General features: G+C 43.9%; 1 protein-coding gene across 1 annotated transcript in view; it reads left to right on the top strand.

Moving 5' to 3' along the window:
* The window catches only part of LOC103695535 (protein SGT1 homolog), a 40,556-nt gene that overhangs the window by 9,533 nt on the left and 6,677 nt on the right, over window positions 1–24,346 (top strand). The window contains exons 3-7 of the mRNA XM_008776894.3: window positions 3,023–3,147; window positions 5,794–5,917; window positions 10,578–10,674; window positions 10,787–10,852; window positions 12,353–12,491. Coding sequence (XP_008775116.2) covers window positions 3,023–3,147; window positions 5,794–5,917; window positions 10,578–10,674; window positions 10,787–10,852; window positions 12,353–12,491 — 551 coding nt within the window. The remainder of the gene's footprint in view (window positions 1–3,022; window positions 3,148–5,793; window positions 5,918–10,577; window positions 10,675–10,786; window positions 10,853–12,352; window positions 12,492–24,346) is intronic.

The following is a 24,346-nucleotide window of genomic DNA, read 5'->3' as shown; positions in this document are numbered from 1 at the left end:
TCCTCAGTACAACCCATGGCCCTGAAGGCCTTCTCCATCTCATCTATCCAACATTCGGCCTCTTGGGGATCGGTAGTTCCCTTGAAGGCCGGAGGAGCCAACTTCCTGAACTCTGCTATACTCCTCCCCTGATCTGAAGAACTAGCAGAGGGAAATAGCTGCTGTGGTCCCCTCTGCTGTCGAACTAACCCAACCACATCTCTGATCAGCTCCATCACTTGGGTCGATCCTCCCATCCTGCTCTCCTGGCCATGATCTGGTCCATCCAGTACTGTCTGATCAGTCTCGTCCCCCTGGACTCTCTCAGTCGGATGAGAAGTGGCTGGATCACTCCCGATAGTCTCGATCAGGCGGCGAGGTGCCACACGTGCACGGCGGGGCGGCATGCTGATACATACACAAACAACACAACATCAGGGTTAGATCCATCCACCGTAAGATTTTCTACCCCACTATCATTTCTTCACATGTGTCCCTATATTCCTAAGTTTTTTTTTTTCACGAATAACACATCATTAGTGTTAGATCCACCCACCCATAAGATTTTCTACCCCACTCTCATTTCTTCACATGTGTCCCTATATTCCTAAGTTTTTTTTAATTAATTTTTAATTATTATTATTTATTATTATATTTATTATGATTCTGTTATAATGTTCCTAGTGATCTTTAACCTATGCTCTGATACCAATAAATCTGTCACGCCCCGAACCCGGGGCCCGGGGCGCGAGCAGACGCCGCGCACCTGCAGGGCGGACCCCGCAAGCACGCAAGGCAGATAGATCAGATCAAGCATCAATAGCTAATGAAAGATAAATTCCAGTTTTCATATCAAATGTCCATATATACACATAAGTCAAAAGAAAAAGTCAATATCTACTAGCTAACTACATCATGATCACTCCATCCCGTAATCCCCATAATCATATGTCATCACCTGCAAAATGTAAATAGTAGGAATGAGCTAACAGCTCAGTAGGCAACATCATGCAATAAAGTCATCCTATAACATGTCATGATACATATGAAAAGCAGCTAAAACTCATAAATTCAAAATCCACACGATAACCCGTAAATCCAATCCGAGACTCAAAATAACTCAACCGCATGACTACGGCCACATTACCCAGTGGCATGGTTACACCGTAGTGCCAATACAACTCTCCGAAGAGCTGCTCCACTGAGCCAACGCACCACTGTGCCGCACCCCCTGGTGCCAATCTCACGCTCCACCGAGCCGCTCCGAAGAGCAAAAATGCACCCCTGTGCCGCCACTATTCTATCACCGGTGGTCGCGGTGTCGGAACTAGTTCCTCAGTACAAGTCGACAGGGCCAACGTATCATCCCATTGGCGGGGCCTAGACTATAGTCACGCGGATTTTAAAAATCAACAATCAACTTTCCAACTCAAGTCATGATCAAACTCCCAATAGTAAAGTACATAACAGTTTATGAAATTAAATATTAATTTCTAATTCTAACACATAATGCCAGTAATAAATTAATAGTTTATGAAATTAAATGCTTAATTCTAATTCTAACATATAATGACAATAATAAATCATACATCAACGTATGCATGATACATGTTAAAATTCTACTTTAAAGCAATAGGTCACCTACCTGGGTTCGCTTAAAAATTCCTGCCACAGATATCACGAACCCCTGATTAAACATAAATATTAATTATTTAATTTACTAAGAAACATAATTTAAACTAATTCCAACCCCTTAAACTCCTAAGTTCAAAGATCCAAGAATGGATCCCTAAGATCAAACATAGACCCTAAGAACAAGTAAACTACATCCCAAAAATCAGAATCCTTTAAACCCAAACCAATTGTGGCCCAACACAGATTAGGCCCAATTGAACCAAACCAGATTACAGGTCCAGATCAGATCTCGGGCCCAAACCAACCCAGCCCACAGATCCAATTTGGCCCGACTCAGCCCAAAAACAAATCCCCAGTCCAACCCAGACCAGATCTGATCAGACCATAATAAAACCCATTCATGGAATAGGTGGAACCGGTTCACAATATAAACCCGGTTCAAGATCTGGTTCACAAATAAGGCACGGATTTCAAAGCAAGGAAAAACCCAGGCCGAATAAAGAAGAAGAAGAAGAAGAAGAGAAGAAGAAAGAAGGAAGAGAAGAAGAAGGAGAAGAAGGGAGGAGGGTGGCTGGTGGTTCCGGTCGGCCCTCGGCGGTCGACCGTGGCCCTCGGCGGCGGCGCTCGGCTAGCCGCCGTCGGCTACCCCACCATCACGAGCGGCGGAAGAGCAGAAGAATAAGAGGAGAAGGAGAGGAAGAAAGGGAGGAAAGAGAGGGAGCTCGGGGCTGGGAAGCCCGGCCCCCGTTCGCCACCTCCGGCCGAACTCGTTTCGGCCGGATTGACCCCGGCCGGCCCCCGTCGGCCGGTCAAATCCCAAAAATAAATCTTCTGAAACAGGGGAATGGAACCCGGTTGGCATCCCTCATTTCTCTCCCCTTAAATCCCAAAAAAAAACAATAAATAGGTTGCCTTTCTCACCTCTAGTCGTTGACGTGTGGTTCCCCGGCGGCGATGGCGGCTCCGGCGGTGACGGGGCTCCGGCGACGGCAGCGGCTCTCAAGGAAGGGGAAAGAGGAGAGGAGGAAATGTTAGATTTTCTTCTTCTTTTTTTTTTTTTTTAGAGGAATGGGGAGAAAGGAATGGGCTGGGATGGGGTTCTCATAGAAGAGAAAGAGAGGGAGAGAGAGAGGGAGAGGGATTTGCGGGGAGGGGGAGGGGAATCCGCTGGCCGTTTGGCCAGTGTGTTCATCGTGGGGATGACCACGATGAACAAACTGAAGTCGGCATCCATTGCCGACTTCAGTTCATTGGGCCCAATTTCAGATCTTTACACAAATATCAGTCATATTCTTTGCACAAGCTGTACATGTCATGGGCTGATAGTATGTCTCAAGCTTGTTAGTTGCCTTTTGAGGTTGGTTTTCCCTTCAAAATTTGATGATGCATGTTTACTTTTTATTGACAGAACTGCTTGTATTAAACTAGAGGAATATCAGACTGCAAAGGCAGCCCTTGAAGCTGGTTCCTCTTTGGCACCTGGGGACTCGAGATTCATACGACTGATTAAGGAATGTGAGGAGCAAATAACAGGTATTTTCTGTGTTTTAATTTGATGACTCCTCTTTGTCCATGATGAGCACCAATTATATTTTCTACCTAACACCCAAAGTTATAACAAGGAAAAGTCTTGAAATTAAATTCAAGCTTGTTTACATCTTTTAAGGGTGCAACTTATGGCGGTCAGCCGGTCACCCTTAGAAGTAGGGGAGTTAGTAAGCTGGCCTTTTCTCAGTGCGATACTCCAACAGTTATTTGTAGGATTAGACCACATTTGATTTCCCCATCCATTCTGTGTCCCTTTTGTGAAATCACATAGTGCATAAGCACTATGAGGACTCGAACATGGGATATCCCATACAACAGAACAAACAACCAAAAGCATATGTATGCCTCACATAATGTACATACTTCTGTATGTCTGGTGCCTATCATAGGCATGTCACAATATAGTTTTTTACTTATTACAAGGTTCGCTGTACCGGTCGGTACCGGTCGGTACCGAGCGTACCGTACCCGTACCGATGGGTACCGGTATCGGTACACCAATGTCGGTACGGTCGGTACTGAGCGTACGGTACCGTACCGACACTCGGTACGCCTATACTAATGCGGCACCGGTACGGGGTTCGGTACCGGTACGGCGAACCTTGACTTATTACTTTAATATCAAACCCATCATTTTGGGTCAATATGATATTAGATTTAAGGTAATTCAAAATTTCAAACTCTCATTTACTTTAGGGATTTTTGAAATGAGACATTCCAAGACTCCGTATATTATTGATATTGCTGGAATGACTTAAGCGATGTTTGAAGCCAGTTTTGGTACCCATACTAGTATTAACGGATAGTGTCAGTATGATACATTTCTTGGTACCAATACTCGGTATGAGGGTGTACTGGGGACTGGTTCCCTACCAATATGGTATTTTATGCTGCTACTAGTCTGGTACTTAAAATGTTGGACTGAGGTATGTTAGGAAGTCCTACTGGGAGGCATAAGTGATTACTAAGCATTTTTAAATATGATAGTACTAAAATCAAGGGAATTGTAAATGATCACACCTCTTTTCTTTCTTAAAGAAAGCCTTTCCCAGTGCCCCCCTTCCTCTTCTTCTCTCAAACGAGGCAAGAACAATTTATATAGGGGGCTCAAGGTCTTCATGTTGAGCATTAGCTTGACTTTCTCTTAGCTTTCTTTATTTTGCAAATTTATATGCTTCTTATTTGTTGTTATTGTCATCATTATCATTTTGGATAAACATGTGAACAAAGGAGAACCAGATTTAGGACATGCCAAATTCATGTAATATCATTGATCTGATAGAGGAAACTACTGAAACATATGCATCATTTCTATACTTAAGTTTTGCATAAAAAACAGGGTATTAGAATGTCAACAAGTTTTGCTAGATCCAAGTCATGATGGATTCATGCTTGTCTTCTGCATTTTAAACATGACCTGAACTCAGTTTGGGTCTCAAGGTATGGGCCTGAGTCTCGGTAAGTAAATCTCAATAGGACTAGGTAAGCTTCAACCAACCTTTTCAAGAAATTTGGTTGATCTGATCCGATCAAACCTAAGACATAAGCTGCTCTATGTTTTATGTTTCAAACTGAGAAATACATCTGGTTTCTTACTTTATCTTTTGTCAATTAAATTAGTGAATCTGGCACATTTCTTGATATGGGACTCTTGGGCTTTAAGTTTACAAAAATTCATGCAAAATTTAATAATCATTTCCTAAGTTAAAATACTGAAATAAAGATCTGACCTCAAAATTATCATTCTGATACTAACAGTGCTGCAGTTAAGCTGTCAATTAACAGCCTCGAGAATGCCCTACGTATTTTTGTTGCTTAGTTGAAGGGACCCCCCTCCCCCCACAACCACAGCAGTGGCCTTGTTTGAGAAAAGGGGATTGCTCCAGCCATCTATTACACCTTTAGTGTATCCAATCAGATACTTAAATTACACTACTGCAATTGGGTTATCAACTAACAACCTAGATAATGCCCTGCGTAGTTGAAGGGAAGAGAGTTCACCCCTCAACTTCTCATGAGAATCACATGGGATGGACTTGTTTGGGAAGAGGGAGTGGCCTAGCCATTTATGACGCCTTTAGCCTGTCCAATCAGATTCTACTTAAATCTAGATTTAAGGAAATTCTTCTTAATTTGTTGGTCTTGGTTCAAGGAGAATTAATTGAGCCAGGCTAGGGAGAAACCTACTTAAGGATTAAATAGTGGGTAGATTTGCTAAACTGTTCATAGGTTGGACTTGGGTGCTCAAACCTCTGCGCAAGATTTGTTGGCTCAAAAAAACTAGAAAGCTGACTTTATCCTTTAACATATCAAAATTGATTAAACAAATTTGTTGGTCTTGGTTCAAGGAGAGTTAATTGAGTTAGGCTCAGGACAAACGTTAAGGATTAAATAGGGTGTGGACATGAGATCCGTACTGAGAGGAATGCTATGATATTTAGACCTAGTGATCACTGCTGGGCAAAATCGAGATTCTTACAACTAAACTGTTAAGTCAGCTAATACTAGTTGAATTCTTTTAAAAACATGAGAGTACATAAATGTGGCCAATGACTCTTGTAGTTTCCTAAGTGATCATTTAGCTTATCAATTCTTATTTAAGATTCTTAAATTATGTTCATGTTCTTGCAGACGAGATCAGAAACCTGCCTGAAAAAGTGACACCAAGTGCAATTACTCCTTCAAAGGATGTTGGGCATACTGATGATACGTCTTATCAGTCTACTATTGTTTCCCCAAGCAAACTAAAATTTAGGTATTTAAATTACTAATGGTAAATGATTATTTAGCTTTTCATGCATAATCTATGTGAAGGTTTCATGGCGAGATTGCAAGTCTTGAAGAAATGGCCATACAAGGCAAGACTAAATGGCTGCAATTCTTGAAGAGTCAAACACGGGAATTGGCAGCCATAAATATGGAATAACAGAAAATTAGTTTTATGTTTTAGCTCAGCCACTACAAGGCCTTTTCATTTTTATATTGTTGAATAAAATACCACTTTTTGAGTATTTTAATCTTTTTTGTTCTTATTGTGGTATTCTATTTTCCAAGTATATTCCTCAAAGCATATCACAGTATTGCAAGGTTGAAAGGATCATTTTTGTATGTAGCAAAGTTAATACTCATTATCAAATACTAGTTGTAAGATTTAGTAGGTAGAATTTTGAAACACGTCTGTAACAATGTGCAGTCATTGTGTCTGTTCTATCTGCTGTTTCTTTTTAAAAGTGACAGCAGATTAGATGGTGTACGTGTAGAGAGGGTGGCAAAGATGTTACAGGCGGGTTGTTGCTTTCTTCTAAAGCTATTCTGATTCATATATTTAACAATCCATAATGCTAACATAGCAATCTACTTGCCATCCTTTAATCATAGTGCATTTTATTAAGCTTCTTTATACATTTATTTTATCTCATCTTCCTTGTTTGATCTTGCTTTTGTACTTTCAAATTGCAATAGAGTACTTTGCTTTATACAAAGGATAGAAGAACAAAATGAACTAAAGAGTGGTGGATGGGGTGGTTACTTAAATGCCACAGGGCAAAATGGTATCCTAGAAACAACTGACAGAAGCTCTCACACACCAGAAAGGTCCTCCTAGCTGAAAACCAGCAATAATAAATGCAACACCTACATGTTGCTGCCCTTTTGTCCAATTGTCCATTAAATGCACGGATATGCACATTGACATGCTTTTTCTTCTTTTTTTTTTCCTTTTTGTTGCAAGAAAAGGGACCTGCCCCAATTTATAACTGCTCAAAACTGTACTCTCATGTATCCCCCAAAGCAGACATATCATTGTTGTAAAGTCATTTGTCCAGACTCCAGACTACCCAATTGGAAATCTGATTTCCTTCTTTGCAGACTGGAATGTGGAATGCATGATGCATGTTGTTTTATTAAAAAGTAAAATAATAATTGCTATGGGCATAGGAGGATGTGGAATAAAATATAAGACATCTAAACAGAAAATAATAATAAAAGCCATAGGAAGGTCTTGAACCTTCAGAATTTGTGGTTAAAAGCCACACATTCACTAGTTAGCTGTCCCATGTTTTGACGAGATGGGAGAAAGTCAAGGTAGGGAAACAAGGGATAGGAAGAACCGGCATGGGAAATGCGAATAGTCGGACTCCTCATGGATGGGCACATTAGAGGAGTTGGCATTACATAGTAGAATAGATATATGTCAAAACAGTTGAAGGTTAACCTGTTATCATTAAATCTTTAATATTGTAGTTAATAAATTTTTGGCCATAGATGTGCATTAATGTTAGTGCTTCTACAAAAAAATGACCTTGTAGAGGGTCCGAACAACCCAATCTTGGTGCAAATCCAAAATGCTCAGGCTCATACAATCTAATGCCAGGGATTGTAAAACTCTGTCCAATCACTTCATAGAGGAAGACGTGCACTTCCATTCTACTTGTATGGTCCACTTTATTTCCCATTTTTCTAACCCATACAACTTTGATAACCTCACCTTTCTTTTGCAAATATACATGGTATGCCATTTGCGTACAGCTATAACCCAAGGATTCTATTGGTTGTGATTTCATTTATGTTTTTTCATCTTCATAAATTTTGAAGCAACAAAAATCATTTGTTGGGGGGGGTGTCTATTAGCTAGGTCTGCAAATTGACAGAGCATGGGCTGAAGTGCTAAACAGAACTTTTTTAAGGCTAACCCTACTTTATGTCATAATATAGCCATAATATAGTGACCTTTATGGGGCTTAAACTGTGTAAAGCTAGTTCTAGTTTAGGGCATAAAAGCATTTCCGTGTATACACAAAGTTCATATATAATAAGACTTTGGAAATTCATGAAAGGTTTATTGGTAAGTTCACCATTTCAAGTCATAACATGTGCACACATACTTTATTAAAGGAGCAAGTTGGGATCTTTGGATAAGTCAAATTTGCCCTTGGGTGGAAATTTGATAGGCTTTTATGGAAAATCTTTTTGTCTGATGATTTTTTGTGTCTAAGTGCGTCCAGCTATAACCCAACGATTCTATTGGTTGTGATTTTATTTATGTTTTTTCATCTTCATAAATTTTGAAACAACAAAAATCATTTGTTGGGGGGTGTCTATTAGCTAGGTCTGCAAATTGACAGAGCATGGGCTGAAGTGCTAAACAGAACTCTTTTAAGGCTAACCCTACCTTATGTCATAATATAGCCATAATATAGTGACCTTTATGGGGCTTAAACTGTGTAAGCTAGTTCTAGTTTAGGGCATAAAAGCATTTCCGTGTATACACAAAGTTCATATATAATAAGACTTTGGAAATCCATGAAAGGTTTGTGGTAAGTTCACCATTTCAAGTCATAACATGTGCACACATACTTTATTAAAGGAGCAAGTTGGGATCTTCGGATAAGTCAAATTTGCCCTTAGGTGGAAAATTGATAGGCTTTTATGGAAAATCTTATTGTCTGATGATTTTTTGGATCTAAGTTTTGCAGACACAGATGATCAATTCCATTTCTCTTTCCCACAATTCTTGGACCGACATCCCAAATTCTCTCTCTCTCTATCTCTCTCACTCGCTCACACACAGACACACATACATACACAGTTTAAAGTACTTCCTTATAAATCTCTCTCTGGTATAATAAGACTTTAATATCATATCAGATCCTGATCTTCTGTATAATAATGATTAATTGGGGTTTCAGATTTCCTTAATTTCGTAAAGGAAATATTCTGAAGCCTTTGCTATATCCATCCATGCAGGACTCTCTTTCTCAATTTCTACTTACATGCGGCCACATCTCATGACACCCTTCTCCCAACTCACCCCCTTACCATTAATTGCCTTCCTCCCCAGAACACACAGCACACACACACACACGAACACATTCCATCCTCATATGGCCTCTCCCATTCCCCCTCTTTCTTTATTAATCATCACCATTATGTATCTTATTTAGCATCCTCTGAATATACTAATTTATAATGAATTAGATAGAAAATGTCACCATTAACAAGAGAGGAATAGAACAAGTCTATCACTTGTTAAGAGATAGATGTTTTGCTCAAGGAAAAGTCTGGTTTTTTTTTTAATTTTCTTCTTATTGTCTCAAATTGATCCTTTCTATTAATAACATATTTTTATATTTAAAATAGATTTTCTTATAAATTTTGGATTCTCTTTGCTTTCTGTTGATTTTTGTTTTAAACCAAAGGTGCATTCCATGTGCTTTTTGTAGCATAGTGTGTGTGTGAGCACATATCGAAATGTTACAGTTGCAATCCTATTAGCAGGACCTTCCTCTTAGAAGAACTATTTGCCAATTTGGCCGTATAACTATAAAAATCCAAATTGTGCTTCATGATTTACCCATCTTAAAACACATTTGTTAGAATATAATTGGTTTTGATGCCTAAATAACAGGCTAGTAAAACAATTCATCTTGTTGGAAATTGTCCACTAGGCTACCACTTGATATGTACAAAGAAACAAGCAAAATATTTAAATCGTGGATGTACACTATAAATTATATGATTCTATATTCAAGTGGTGCAAAATATGTAGTGGGACATCAAAATCAAGAATATCCGCAATTAATCATGATCAATGACATCTTAACTTGACGAATTATGGGAAGTCTCAGATGACATTACAAATCATTTGATTAATTTAAGGTTTAGAAGTAACCTACTTCATTGTAAAATGTATATATCACAATAATTATATAGATTTTGTTAGTATTTATACTCTCTCTCTCAGCCTGTCAGATGAACAAATGAATAAAGAAGCAGAGGGTTCTAGCAACGAGAGAACTAGGGCTGCAGCCACATGAATATTGTGCCTCACCTTTACTTGGACATGGGAAAGCTAAATGCTTCATTAGACCTGTATTTTAAGATCTTAATTAGAACTTCTTCCTTTGGTTCATTGGTACCCAACTTCATCTGCATTCTATGCATCCTTTGCCCCATCTTCTATGATTTGATCTCTGTGATTCTGTCCTTTTCCGATGTTTACCTTTCCATGGCTTCCTCGTCCTCCTATTCCTTTCCTCTTGATAGAAAATCCCTCCCCTACAATCAAGCTTGCTGTGCTTCCTTCCCCTACAGCTCCTCTCTTGTATTCTCTTCCATCTTTTCCTAACAGGGGGCAGGGGTGCATTTGTAGGATGGGGTGGTGGAGTGATGGTTGGAGGTAGCAATAGTGGATAGATAGAGTGGTGGAGGGGGTGGCTGGATGCAGGAAACTGATTTTGGGTTGGGGTGACGTCCAATGCGACTGGCCTAACTGAGGGGTGGAATTTCGTGGAATATAACGTGTGCATTATATATGGAATGTGATAAGATTCCTTTCTCTTACTAGTGCACATGCCTATAGATTATGGTTTCTACTTTCAAGTAAGAGTTAACAACAACGTTTTATTTTAATACAGACATGAGTTCTACAATACTTCTATAGAATTGGTTTTGACCATTTTCGCGAAGGGCATCCCGGCTGAATGTGTGAATGTTGACTTTGGTGAACAAATAGTATGTTTTCCCTCAAGATCATATGTCTTGCAAAGTTTTCTTTTTTTATCTCCTTTCTTTCATTTTATGTGATTCTTTACATGCATTAGTGTATATATTGTTTTCTTTTCAGTTGAGTGTCTCCATCAATATCCCTGGTGAAGAAACCTATCATTTTCAACCGCGTCTATTTGCAAAGGTGTGCTCAAATCTTAGATATTTTTATTTTGTGTACATGATGTTATTATCATGATACAATTAGTTCTTGTTTAGCCTTTGTACGCTCGTAAGATATCCTTAGTTCCTTACCTCTTTCCTGATGAACTATATTTCTTCCAACATCATTCAAAATACACTGTGACAATGATTTTTATTGGTTTCAAGCATACTTAAGCTCGTCTTATTGCATGTCTGGGGTGATATGAGTTAGTAACACTTATGCTATGTTTCTACTATATTGTAAATTTATTAAAAATATTGAAGATTATCCTAATCTCACTGGTATCTGGTTTAGAGAAGGGGAAATTCATTGACATGTTCGCCTTTTAAACATGCAACCTGTATCATTGTTATTGCTCATCAATAGAAGAAATAGGCTTTGAAAGTACCCACTTTTCCACAAAATCTATAATAGCAGTAAGGGGTCAGAATATATGATGTTGCCAGGCTTTTTCTTTTAAGAAAGAGGCTTTAGGTAGTAAAAAAAAATCCTGAGCTTAAGCTTAGGCTTTAATTGGCAACTTAAATTGATTGTCATGTTGGATGTTGAAAGGTATATGTATCATCTTTCTCTATAATTCATGGGCTTACCATCCATAACTTGAGTGCATTGTTGCTTACATCAACGTTTTCGTATCAAGTCTTCAATGTTTTGTTCATGTAAACATCAAAGTATTAGATTATCAGACAGAAAAAGGTCAAGGGTGCTGGATGTGTCTTATCATGCATTATCTATAATATTTTTACATATTACAGGATATATATTGTCTTCCTTTCCACATGATCTAGCTTTTTCTTTGTTGCAATCCCCCTCCTTTGCTTGTGTTTGAATCAAGTAATGCTTGAACCAATTGTATTCAAACTGGTAGCATGCAATGTATATTTTTAATTAACTTGTTTTGAAGTGACTAAGTGCTAGCAACGTTTGCCAAACTGGTGTTGGCTTGCGATCAATTCGGTATAGTACTGGTACATATCATACCAAGCTGGGGTGTACCAAATAGGGGGAGGGAGAGGGAGAGTGGGAAAGGGGGAGTAAGAGAGAGAGGAGGGAGGGAGAGGGGGGCTTATTGAGAGTGGGGAAAGAGAGGAGAGGGAGGGAAAGAGAGGGAGGGAGGGAGAGGTGGAGGGGGAGAGAGGGAGGGAGGGAGGTTCATGGAGGGAGAAGAGGGAGGAAAGAGAGAGGGAGGAGAGGTGGGAGAGAGATGGGGGCTTACCTAGGCATCAATCGGTGTAAAAGAGGGGAGAGAGAAAGAGAGAGCGGACGAGCAAGAAGAGAGAGCGAGCACTCTCTAGAATCTTTGGTGTCGATTTGGTTCGATATAGGCCAAATCACCCAGTTTGGGTTGGTTCAACAAACACTGAGTGGTAGTGTTGTTGTTTGTTGTGTCTGATTCAGGTATCTATTTGATAATTAATACCCTTTCGCCTAATTTTTTGGGGCTATTTTTTTTCCCTTTAATTGATTTTTGGCAACCAGATTATACCTGAAAAATGCAAATATCAAGTGTTGTCTTCAAAAATTGAGATTCGACTTTTTAAAGCTGAAGCCATCACATGGACATCCTTGGAATTTGGCAAAGAGAAAGCCCTTCCACAAAAGATTAATGCATCACCAGGTGATGATTCTTTATTTTTCTCTCATACTTGAATTTGCGTTCACATATCTATTATTGTTATCTTAATCTTATGGCTGCATTGTTCCAATTTCATTCAGTCACTATATGATGAGACTATCTTTGTTGACCTGGAAGTACTAATTCTATGGCTCGCTTGTGACTTTATCGAAGAGCTTGTTTATTTGTTTGCATCTATGCACTTGCTTTTATCTCATGGATGTTATGTTTCTCTTCGTTGGCTTTTGCATCAGCGTTGTGCATGAATTCTATTGTTATTTTTTTTATCGAATTCAAAAAAAAAAAACATTTACTAGATATTCATCAACCTAATATTAAAAAGAACGTCCTAGTACAACAGAAGAGGTTGTTTCCATGTTTCAACCTGTGACACCTAGATCATAGTTGAGCAACCTTACCATTGTGTTAAGGCCCATCCTCTATCAATCAACTAATATGATGTGTAAAAGTGTTTAATAACTATCAACTTTGTCTCTTGTCATGCTATCCAACTCCTCATGGATCGGAAGGTTGTCTAGTCAAAGTCTTACTTAAAAAGAGAAATTTTTCTTTGACCTAGCTGTTTCGTGCCCCATATACTGTTGAACCACCCTATCAGCAGGGTGCAAGAAACCTTTTTGGGATTGTCATACCCTCGTAATACTCAGCGAGATCTTTGCTTTGGCATCTAGAATGCTGAAAATGGACACTGTATGAAAAAGGTTTGGCCTTCAAAAGTTATGGTTCATGATTGGGTCTTGGATATGCTGAATCTTGCTCCTAAACCATGTCAAGACCTATATGAAGTGGCCAAATTGGTCCTCAACGGGTCGGATGATCCTCCTAGATCCGATTACACCAATCACCTTCTTATGCCATGCCTAGTACTCTAAAAACCACTGTTTGGTTCCCTCTTAAGTTTGAATAAATTAACCTAATATATTGAAAAAATATACTAAGATATTTGAATAAATGAATAAGCTAAGGCACTTGTTACTCTTTGATTGAGAAAAATTATTCGGTGAAAATGGCCAAATATTCTTAACGAGGTTGAAGAGGAATAGGAATATAAAAAGTGCTTTGGCTTTTCTGTAATCTCAAAAATACTCTTCCTTGTTCTTGTTTTATTCGAGTGCCAAAAAAGTTCGTTAAATAAAGCTGGATATGTGGACTTTCTTCTGCTCTTTTCCAAGTCAATCGCTAATTATATAGGGCCTTCCTGGAAATAATTTTTCACTTTTGAGGTTTATTATATAATTACAAGCTAATTTGCCTTATCAACTCTGTAAGTTGGCAAGTTTACATGTTACCTTCTTAGCATGCTTCTAGTTGCAAGAATTACATTGCACGATGCATGGACAAGAAAGGCTATGGAGCTTGAAGACTTTGGCCAATATTGGATTAGCGTCAGGATAGTGGTGTACTTGTTGAGAATTGGCCACATGCACTATTTGGAGTCACCTTGCAACATGTCTTTATCTTGACTCAATGATTTGATGGGCCTTTTCACTCCTGATGTGAGTCTCTATCCATTACTTACAGTTTGAAACACATTCATAGCATCCTTGTTCATTATTTCTTCTCAATTTGCAAAGCACTCATCAACCCCTCCCTCTTCCTCCCTGGCCCCCAAAAATGAAAAAAAGAGAAAAAAGAAAAAGAAAAAAGAGAGAAAAATGATAGAAAAATAAAATGATCATCTCTCAAAATTGTACAGTGTGAGTGCGGCCATTCTTCTCCATCAAATCCTCACACCATTCCCATCTCTCCTATGCATCTGTTATTTGGATTTGCATTCTAACCCCCGAACTATCATCTTTGTAAATACATCCGATCAATATGCCATGGATGTAGATGAAGAAAAGAGGTATTCAAGAGGAGGAAGGGAAGAATAGGGACAAGAAGATGAGATTAATAATGAAGGGAAGGGAGAAAAGAACATATAATGGTACAATATTTTTCAGTCTATTTGTTGCTATCCATCCTTGCAGCTATCCATTCTGTTAATGGTCATGTAGCATCATGCAACATATTCAAGTGCAGACGGAACCTAAAACCTCTCTCTTGCGATAAAAACTGTAGATTGTAATGGACATCATTTTTAATTGAAAAGAAATGTATAGAAAACCAAATACCAAATAAGATGCATTTGCAGAGCCCCAAAATGAGTTGATAATTTCTAATCTATTATAGGGTTGTACGAAATTTTAAAAGAAACGAATCCCTAGGCGACTTATGCAAAGTGGACCACTTAGATACATGTTAATGGTTAGCTCAAATGTAGGGACCACCCAGGTTCCTAGGCCTCAAGCAGGGTTGCTTCAAGGCTTTGTAAGTCTAGGCTGTCTAGGTGGATGATATATAAAAAAAACAGTGGTAATTTTGTGTTGTAGAACTTTGGGTTTTCTAGAGGGTTTTGCTATGGCACTCCGTTATAATACTTTATAAAAAGCAAGGAGACATATGGACCATCCAATAGATTAGGGTATTTAAGGTATTTTCTTCTTAATAGGTTAGCAATAGGTTACTTACAAGTTATCAGCCTCCTCACATTTTTTTTATTTTTATGAAAAGAAATATTATTTTTATTATTTTCTGTTCGGACTTGGTTGAACCAAGCCAAATGGAAAGTTAGCTCAAACCTTTCTTTCCCAATCTCTTTTTTTATATTTTTTCAAAATGAAAAAATATTTTAATATTTTTTTCTGAAACCCTATTCTTTTGTAATCTTCATTTGCCTCCCCAAGCGGTTGAGGTCTAGTGGCGAAGACGATGACTCAGGTGCTTCCGATGCGCTTGCCATCTAGGATATCTTGCTGCAGTTGAGGCGAAAGAGCTACAACCACCTCTATGCAAAGATTTGCGAGCTCCTACAGCTCATCAATACCCCACTCGCTAACATCACTTACAAACACGCCCTCCCCCATCTCCCGGCCACCTCCGTCCTCCGTTTGTGCTCACTCTTCGCCTTCTTGTCCCAACTCATCTCCTCACCCATCTTCGTCGTCACCTAGTCTCGCTGCCATCGCTCCATCTCTGGCTCTTCTCCTCCGTCGCGTCCTACCTATCCTTCGACCTCTTTGGGACAATTTCCTCCGGCCCGACGAAGGTCAAGCCTATTCTGGCCCTCTACAATGCCTTGTATGCTTGCTTCTTAAACCATTTGGGACGATTCCAAGATCAAAAAAAAAAAAAAATGCAGAAACATCGACAAATCGAGTAAATTAAATTGAGAGTAGAGGATCGAAATATATTGTTCGTATCTAAGTCGATTCCTGCCACTAGTTCGATGGATTTCTACAAATCCATCATAATTGAGGGAAGGATGAGGGTCTCCAAACCAAGAGGGATATCCTTGTTGGAGTACGGAGGGGGAGAGTGTTGGTGGCATTGGGGTTGAGGAGGAGGAATGGGCTTTGGCAATGGCCCTCGAGTTCAACGAAATTACGGCACGAACCACCCACTATTTAAAAATGCCCCTGAAGTTCAATAGAATTACTGCACCAGCCATGCACACTACTAGCTACAACCAGTTGCCGGTGGGTAAGTCAAAGCCATCCACATTGAATTGGATGGTTAGAGATTAATCACATGTGAAAAGACACAAATCCTTTGGAGTAGTGTAGCATTTCCCTTTTCTAGAACTTCCCTGTGATGTATATTGCAAATTTCTTTGATAGCATTTATTCAAATTCTGATTTTTTTTTTCTTCTTTTAGTTTTCCTTTTGATTGCATTACAAAAGACTACAACCATAATCTGCAATCTTTGCCCAACTATTTAGGGTCAGTTTTATGACCTTTATTAACCATTTATCCAATTAAAGCTAAATCTGTCATTGCCCGTCTACGAGACCCCTTTTTCAGGTAAATACATTATTTTTTTGTTTTTCCTTTTCTGCTGAAGATAGACACATTATTTCATTGGCTACCTGAAATATTTTCTGTTCAAGACCTTAAGATTTATACTTGTAATGTAGCTAATGTTTCTATATACATCCGTATTTAGGTTTTCCTCATTTTTGCGAAGATCAGATATTGCTTTGTTTTTGTCTTCACCTTCAAGTTTGATGTTTTGTAATGTCAGCTTCAGACATGATATTGTTCAAGTATATGGAAATTAATTGTTACATTTTCTCTAGTCATACGATAGTCTATAGAGATTGCCTAAATTGGACCCGGGGGCGACCGCTGGGCCAGGAAGGGGGAGCTCCGGTGAGAATCGGCGGTGATCGGCGGCGGTTCGGCGGTGATCGGCGCCCTCCGGAAGACCTGCAAGAAGCCGGTGGCCGGGATTTCCGGCGCCGGCCCTCCGATGCTTAAGTCAGAGGGGGCAAGTGTGAGAATGGAGACAATAGTAGAGAGTCCGGATTTTTTTGCTTCCCCCCTCTTAAAATGGAGGAGTCCCCTTTTATAAAGGGGGCTGGGTTATCTGTGATGTGACGGGGCAAACGGCCTGTCGTACAATCTGGTATGGAGTGGAAATTAATGCCCGATCGTGTGAGTCAACGCTGTTACTGTTGGAGATTAGGTCGAAGTTCTCGAGTCATCGTTGAATCATGTTATCATCAGTTGTCAAGTAGGTTTGCCGTAAGAGGCTCAATGTCCGTAGACGTCAGAAGCCATACGCTTTAATTGTTGAGTGAACCGGAGGTCGGAAGAGGTCATACGCTTTGATGGTTGAGTGAACCGGAGATCATCATGAACCATGCCCATTTAATGGTTGAGTGTGCTGGAGGCCTGCAGAGGCCATGCGCAATAATAATTTGACGACAGTGGCAGGATACGGTGAGGTTGCGTATCTGGAGTCAGACTTCCTTAGGGAGTTAGACCGAGGTCAAATATTTGGATAAGGCATTGCGGAATTCGGCACCTGGTCGGGTGCCGAGCCAGTTGCCAAGCTGGGCGCATTCTAGTCCGAGCGTCATCAGGTTGGATGCTTCTGGTCGGCGCTCCCCGGTCGGGCGCTTCCTGTTCGGGAGCTTCCTGGTCGGCGCTCCCCGGTCGAGCGCTTCCTGTTCGGGAGCTTTCTGGTCGGCGCTTCCTGGTCGGAAGTTTCCCGGTCGGCGCCTTCCGCTCCAGGATGCCTTATATTTTTTCCCCAACACTACCCCCCGACTTCCGAGTTCGAGCTGATCACAAGCTCGAGCGCGGGAAGTAGTTTTAATTGGGTTAATACGGATTAGAAAAATTTTGAATTATCGCGCGCTTCGAGGTGCTTCTAATGGGCGGCGTCTCCTCTTTCCCGAAACGTTTCATCATTAGGGTACCTTTTCGTTTTTCGAAGTATCCTCGCGTCGTGGGCTCATGATGGGGCCACACGATCCGACGAGGCGCTTCTGTGTTCGAAGCGTTAGCCCGAATTTAATGCGGCACTCTGACTTTCGGGCCGACATGTGTCACGATCTGGATGGGGAGCGGCGTTTCGTCTCGCTGATCTGGGCCGTTGGAGGGATCTATATAAACCCCTGCCTGGCTTCTTATGGTTTCTCTCTTATTGTCTTCTTTTTCCTTCTCTTTTCCTTCTCAGTCTGAAGCGGCCGTTCCGACGTTCCGCCATTACTTCCGGTGAACCCCCTAAGGTGTCTCCCTCTTGAAACCTTCTTCCTCCCCTCTTTTTCTTCCCTATTTCTAATGGGTCCTGGTCCGAGTGAGGTTGGGTCCACCCTGAGTGTTAAGGAGATGGAAATGGCTGAGGAATGGTTCTTTCCTCAGCGCGGGTTTCGCTTGGAACCCGCGGGGTCGAGGGATCGGGTGACAAGGCCCCCTCCGGGCCGGATCGGAGTGTATACAGAAGCGCTCTGGGCCGGCCTGCGGTTTCTTCTTCACGGGTTCGTGAACGAGTTGCTAGCGATGTATCAAATCGTCCCGGCGCAACTCGTTCCAAACGCGTGGAGAACTATAGTCGGTTTTTTGACCTTATGTCTTTTACATGGGATGCCAACCTTTGTCAATGTCTTCCGGAGGTGCTTTTTACTGAAGTCTAATCCGGGTGACGGGCGGAACCCGCGGGGTTGAGGGATCGGGTGACAAGGCCCCCTCCGGGCCGGATCGGAGTGCATACAAAAGCGCTCTGGGCCGGCCTGCGGTTTCCTCTTCACGGGTTCGTGAACGAGTTGCTGGCGATGTATCAAATCGTCCCGGCGCAACTCGTTCCAAACGCGTGGAGAACTATAGTCGGTTTTTTGACCTTATGTCTTTTACATGGGATGCCAACCTCCGTCAATGTCTTCCGGGGGTGCTTTTTACTGAAGTCTAATCCGGGTGACGGGGAGTGGCTCTACCTTGCCCTTCGGGATGGTCGACCACTTTTCCAGGGGGCTCCCTCATCCATTACCGGGTGGAAGGATAAGTTTTTCTTTTTGTCCTCCGAGCGGGCGTGGGGGTTCAATCCTCGGTGGGAGCACACTTGGCTCAAAGCCGTCAACAAACTCCCCATTCTGTCCAAGGGCAAGCAGGAGATCCTCGATGCTCTTCGCGGCCTCGAGGAGAACATCCTGCTGAACGACCTTGTGAGCGAGGACGCTCTGGTCAACGTTGGCCTGAGCTCGGCGCGCCCTCAGGGTAAGGGTAGTTTTTGTTTTTCTGTTCGGTCTTTTATTTCCTAACATTTGACCGTTTTCTTTATTCTTTCGCTTTCAGACATTCCGAAAATGGTGACGAAAAGTGCGGCCCTGTACGCTCTACCGTTGCTTTAATGCTAGATCTGACCTGAAACAATAAAGACAAGGAAGTCCACCCACCAGAGCCTGGCTGGTGGAGGATCCTCTGATATCTAAGTTAGACACAATTCTCAGGAAATAGAAAAAGGTCAGAGAGTTGCAATGTAGGAGAGTCGAAAGAGAACTTATCTGGAAAAGTTCGAGAATGCAATATACATGCGAAGGATGAAGCCCATCGTTGAGTAATTCGGGGGCAAGCGCTGGCCATTATGGTAATAGTCTGTGTGTCTGACCCATGACTTATACCCGTGCTTCTCGACCATGCGGATTGTGCGTGCTTCATATTTATTTGGAAACAGATCATGCTCATGGCCGAGCTGTTGCCAGCCAGGAGTAGAGTTCGAAATGTGATGGACTCTTCACTCGTCTTTTAGGTCAGTCATGTGGTAAGCTTGCGACTATGTGGCAAGTGTTCTTTGGTTAATTTGCTATGTCGGTATAGTTAGTTCCGAATATGTTACTATATATTCATATAAACCACCATATTTAGATGACATGAGATAATTACCTAATGTTTTAAGAATATTTTAACCTATGCCTGCTCCTTTCTCTCTTTTTCTCTCTCCTTTGAGAGAGAGAGAGAGAGGGAGACCGGGGAAAGGTTCTAACCTCACCCACTACCATATTCGAACTCCCCTTTCACTTGGGGCTGACGTCCAGGTTCGTGAGTAGACGGAGCCACTTGCGAGATTGGAGTGCTAAAATAGAGACCACCAAATTGAGGGTCAAACACTCATGTCCCTTGCAATTTCGGAAAGTGGTCATACCATCTGGACCAAGTCCTGGTGACATTCCAGAAGAGGGCGGCCGAGGCTGGTGGGGCCCCTCCCGAGCCCAGGAAGAGAGCCAGGTCTTCGTCTGGCGCGGTCGCCGAGGCGAGAGCGGCTGGTCCAGCTCGGGCGGGAGTTCCAAGCTTCGAAAAAGGGGGAACGAGCTCTACGGGGGCTTCCGCGCTCGCGTGCTCTGCCCCCATCCCACAGCAATCGGGTCGGCTACCTGTCCCACCCCAGCTCCCCGGTCCCGAGCCAGGGAGCAGTCAGGAGGCCACGGAACCACATCCGCCGAGCCCAGCAAGGCCTAGCCCACCGGGCCCGTCGGGTACTCAAGATCGTCAGGAAAGGGTGCCTTATGCTCCTAGTTGGGTAGTCTTCAAGGGTGATTCGACCCTCGATAATCCCCAAACGGCGCGTGAAGTTTTTCGGATCGCACTGCTCCCGGCCGACCAGGCCAAAATCAGGTCCATGAATTATGGCGCTTTTATGGACGCGACCCTTTGTTCTGCCATCCGAGTAAGTTTACCTTTTCATTCGTGAAGGTTCGTTTTAAATTGGTCTTGTTTCTCATCTCCTTTCGCAGCACCTTCACAAAATCGAGACGCTGATGCATATAGCCCAAGACTACCGGGACCGGGCTCTAAGGCATCAGCGTGGGTGGGAGGAGGTCGAGGCGAAGCGCCTCGTATCCGAGGCCGAACAGAAGATGCTCTAGACAAAGGTGGAGGCGGCTGAGGACGAGATTCGGGCTCTGACCGCCGAGCTTGAGGAGGAGAAGGGCGCGCACACCCTAGCCAGGTCAGAGGTGCGCGCTGCAGAGGCACGTCTGGCCGAGGCCACTTTGGCCCTTGCTACCCGCGAGCAGGAGGCGAAGGAAGCTCACCTCAAGGTCCGAGAGCTCGAGGCCCGTTTGTCCGAAGCTCAATCCCTGCTCACAGTTCGTGAGCAGGAAATGAGGAATTTGGAGCAGAAGGCCGAGCAACACGAGGCTCGGAAGGAGGCCAGGGAGCAGGTCCGAAACGCTGTCGAACTCTTCCGTGAATCAGAAGAGTTCCGAGACCTGCTCGAGGAGGAGGGGGTGAACGGGCTCACCCAAGGCTTCAATGACTTCCGTAATCAACTACGGCGGTTCCTCCCCGACTTCGACCTCGATCTGCTTCAACCAGGAGCGGGGGTCGAGTTCGAGGCGGGTACTCCGGCGGTCGACGAGGTCGCCGAGGAGACTGGGTCAGCTGCCGAGGAGGGTCCAGCGGGAGCGCCCGAGGCTGCTCCCAAGGCCGCCGAAGACGGCCATGCCGAGGCTTTGGCCGCGGAGGAACCAGCTGCCCCCGAAGCCGCCGAAGATGATAGGGCCGAGCCGTAGGACGGTCATTTTTTGTATCTTTTTATCATGTGTAAAGAAGGATGGCCTTTATGTTGTTATACGGCCAAGCCTCGATTTTGTACTTGGCCCTCGGGCTTTTCTTTTAAATGAGTATACTTTTCTATGATTGATCCAAGTTTTGTTCCCCAATAAATGTAAATTTCTTCGATCGAATTCACTTTATAGACGGGCTCTGCGGCCTTGACTGCATCCGTTGCGTGGTTAGATTTAGGTTTAGGCTTGGCATATTCGCCAAGTCTTTGAGCTCGGGTCCCAAGTTCCCGCTGCTCGGACCTTCGATCAGTGATATTGCGGTGTCCAGGTCCAAAAGATATATCCGGGCTCATCAAGCCTTCTCGAGCTCGGCGTAGAATTCTGCCGAGCCCTGGACCAAAGGTCACTAGCCTGACTCAAGTTTTATTCGTACTCCGCGAGCTCGGACCTCTAGTGGCCGAGGCGGATGTATTCTCCGACTTAAACGGGTCCGATAAGGGTCCCAAGCTCGGGATAGGGTTTCGCCGAGCTGCCGGTATAAACCGAGCTAAGGTTCGGCGTCGAGCAGTGCATGCGGGGCAGGTGAGGCCAGGCGACAATCGGCCCGGCTGAACGCCATGGCGCCAGTCGAGGTTTTATTTGAGCACTTAATAAGTGCAGAAACGAATGAAATAATGCAACCTTTGATTAAAATGTACCTTTTGTAGTGTCAGAGTCGAGCGTCCCGTGCCGAGGTTGGCAGTCTTGCTCCTCGGCTAATTTTTGAGGGCGCTCTCCTGCTCGGGGTTTGCTCCCTGGGACGCCGGCGTATTAGGAGGAATAACCCATTGATTTTGTGTGCGTCGCTTTATCATCCGCGGACCTTTCGGGAGCACCGTTGTCGATCACGAACGTTTCGGAGGGCCGCGAAGGTACTACCCCGTCATCCCGAGGTCGAGGGAGCTGGGCTCGCACTGTCGACACTCGGGGCATCCCGACCTTAGTCGAGGGGGCGCTACGGGGGGCCGCGAAGGTACTACCCCGTTGTTGGTGCTGAGCGCCACGGAGGGCCGCGAAGGTATTACCCCGTCTTCCCGAAGTGTTGAGGGGTCTGGGCACGCACTGTCGACACTCGGGGCATGCCGACCTTAGTCGAGGAGGCGCTACGGGGGGCCGCGAAGGTACTACCCCGTTGTTGGTGCTGAGCGCCACGGAGGGCCGCGAAGGTACTACCCCGTCTTTCCGAAGTGTCGAGGGGTCTGGGCACGCACTGTCGACACTCGGGGCATCCCGACCTTAGTCGAGGAATCGTACGCGAGGTCGAGGGGTCTGGGCACGCTCTATCGACCTACGACGCTTTCCGAGGTCGAGGGGTCTGGGGACGCACTGTCGACCTCGAGGCATCCCGGCCTTAGCCGAGGTATTTGAGGGAGATCGAGATCGAGCTCGACATAATGCACTCCAGACTTCTGGCCAAGGCGCCCGGTGTTAATGTCCGCACGAGGTCGTATGCACTGAGCCGGGCCAGGTCGTCTGAGAATCATGAAATATGTAGTCATTAGGAGTGCTGGTTAAATGATTGCAGAAATTATGGAGAAGGCGAGATTTATGTCCCGATCAGAGGACCCCTCGGGGTTCTACTGGTAATACACCCGGAGATTTTCAGAGCTCCAGCTTCGTGGAATGGGGGTCTCCTCAAGAGACTCCAGTCTGTACGCTCCGGGCCGCTGGACACGCGCGATCCGGTAGGGTCCTTCCCAGTTCGGAGCCAACTTTTCTTGCTCGGTTGGCCGAGAAGCTTCGGCCCTTCTGAGGACGAGATCCCCCGTTTTGAAAGATTTAACTTTGACTCTGGCGTTGTAGTATTGTGCCGTCTTTTGTTGGTATCTTGCCATGCGGACTCGGGCGGCTTCCCTTGTCTCCTCGATTAGGTCCAGGTTGTTTCTGAGCTGCGAAGAGCTGGAGCCGGCGTCATAATGCTCGACCCTCGAGGAAGGGAGTCCGATCTCCAACGGGATGACGGCTTCTGTTCCGTATGTCAAATTGAAGGGAGTCTCGCCGGTGGGTATACGGAATGTGATCCGATAAGCCCACAGGACGTTGTATAGATCCTCGACCCACTGTCCCTTGGACTGGTCGAGCCTGGCTTTGAGCCCCTGTAAAATAGTTCGATTCGTTACCTCGGTTTCTCCATTTGTCTGAGGATGCGCGACCGAGGTGAAGCGGTGGTCGATGCCAAGCTCGGAGCAGAACTCCCTGAATCGAACGTTGTCGAACTGGCGGCCGTTATCTGATATGAGGATGCGGGGGAGTCCGAATCTGCAAATTATTGACTTCCAGACGAAATCCCGCATCTTTTGCTCGGTGATCCGGGCGACCGGCTCGGCTTCCACCCACTTGGTGAAATAATCAATGGAGACAACCAGAAACTTTCTTTGCCCGGTTGCCAGGGGGAATGGTCCCAAGATATCAATTTTCCATTGGGCGAATGGCCAGGGGGAACTGATCGAGGTCAACGGGGCCGAGGGTCGTCATTGAATATTGGCATTCCTCTGGCACCGGTCGCATCTCCGGACGAAGTCTAGTGTGTCCTTTTGGAGTGTCGGCCAATAATATCCCTGGCGGAGGATCTTGTGGGCCAGTGCTCTGCCTCCCAAATGGTTCCCGCAAATTCCTTCATGGACTTCCCGTATTGCATAATCCGCCTCGGTTGGGCGAAGACATCGAAGGAGGGGGGAGGTAAAGGATCTTCGGTAGAGCTTGCCTTCGTGCAGTAGGTACCGAGCGGCTAGACGCTTGACTCGGCGAGCCTTGCGCTCATCACTGGGGAGGATTTCGTCCTGCAGGTAGCTGATGAGCTCGTCCATCCAGCTCGGCTCGACTTCGACACAAAGTCGGCTCGGGTTCCTCCGTGCTGGGCACTTGGAGATACTCCAGTGCTGCTGCTTTGGGGAGCTCGCTCATGCGGGAGGACGCTAGCTTCGATAATTGATCTGCTCTGAGATTCTCCGACCTGGCGATGTGTTGGA

The sequence above is a fragment of the Phoenix dactylifera genome, unplaced genomic scaffold (assembly GCF_009389715.1).
Source record: "Phoenix dactylifera cultivar Barhee BC4 unplaced genomic scaffold, palm_55x_up_171113_PBpolish2nd_filt_p 000257F, whole genome shotgun sequence".
Taxonomy (NCBI): Eukaryota; Viridiplantae; Streptophyta; class Magnoliopsida; order Arecales; family Arecaceae; genus Phoenix; species Phoenix dactylifera.
Note: the sequence above shows the minus strand (reverse complement) of the source record. Positions and strands in the feature narration are given on the sequence as shown.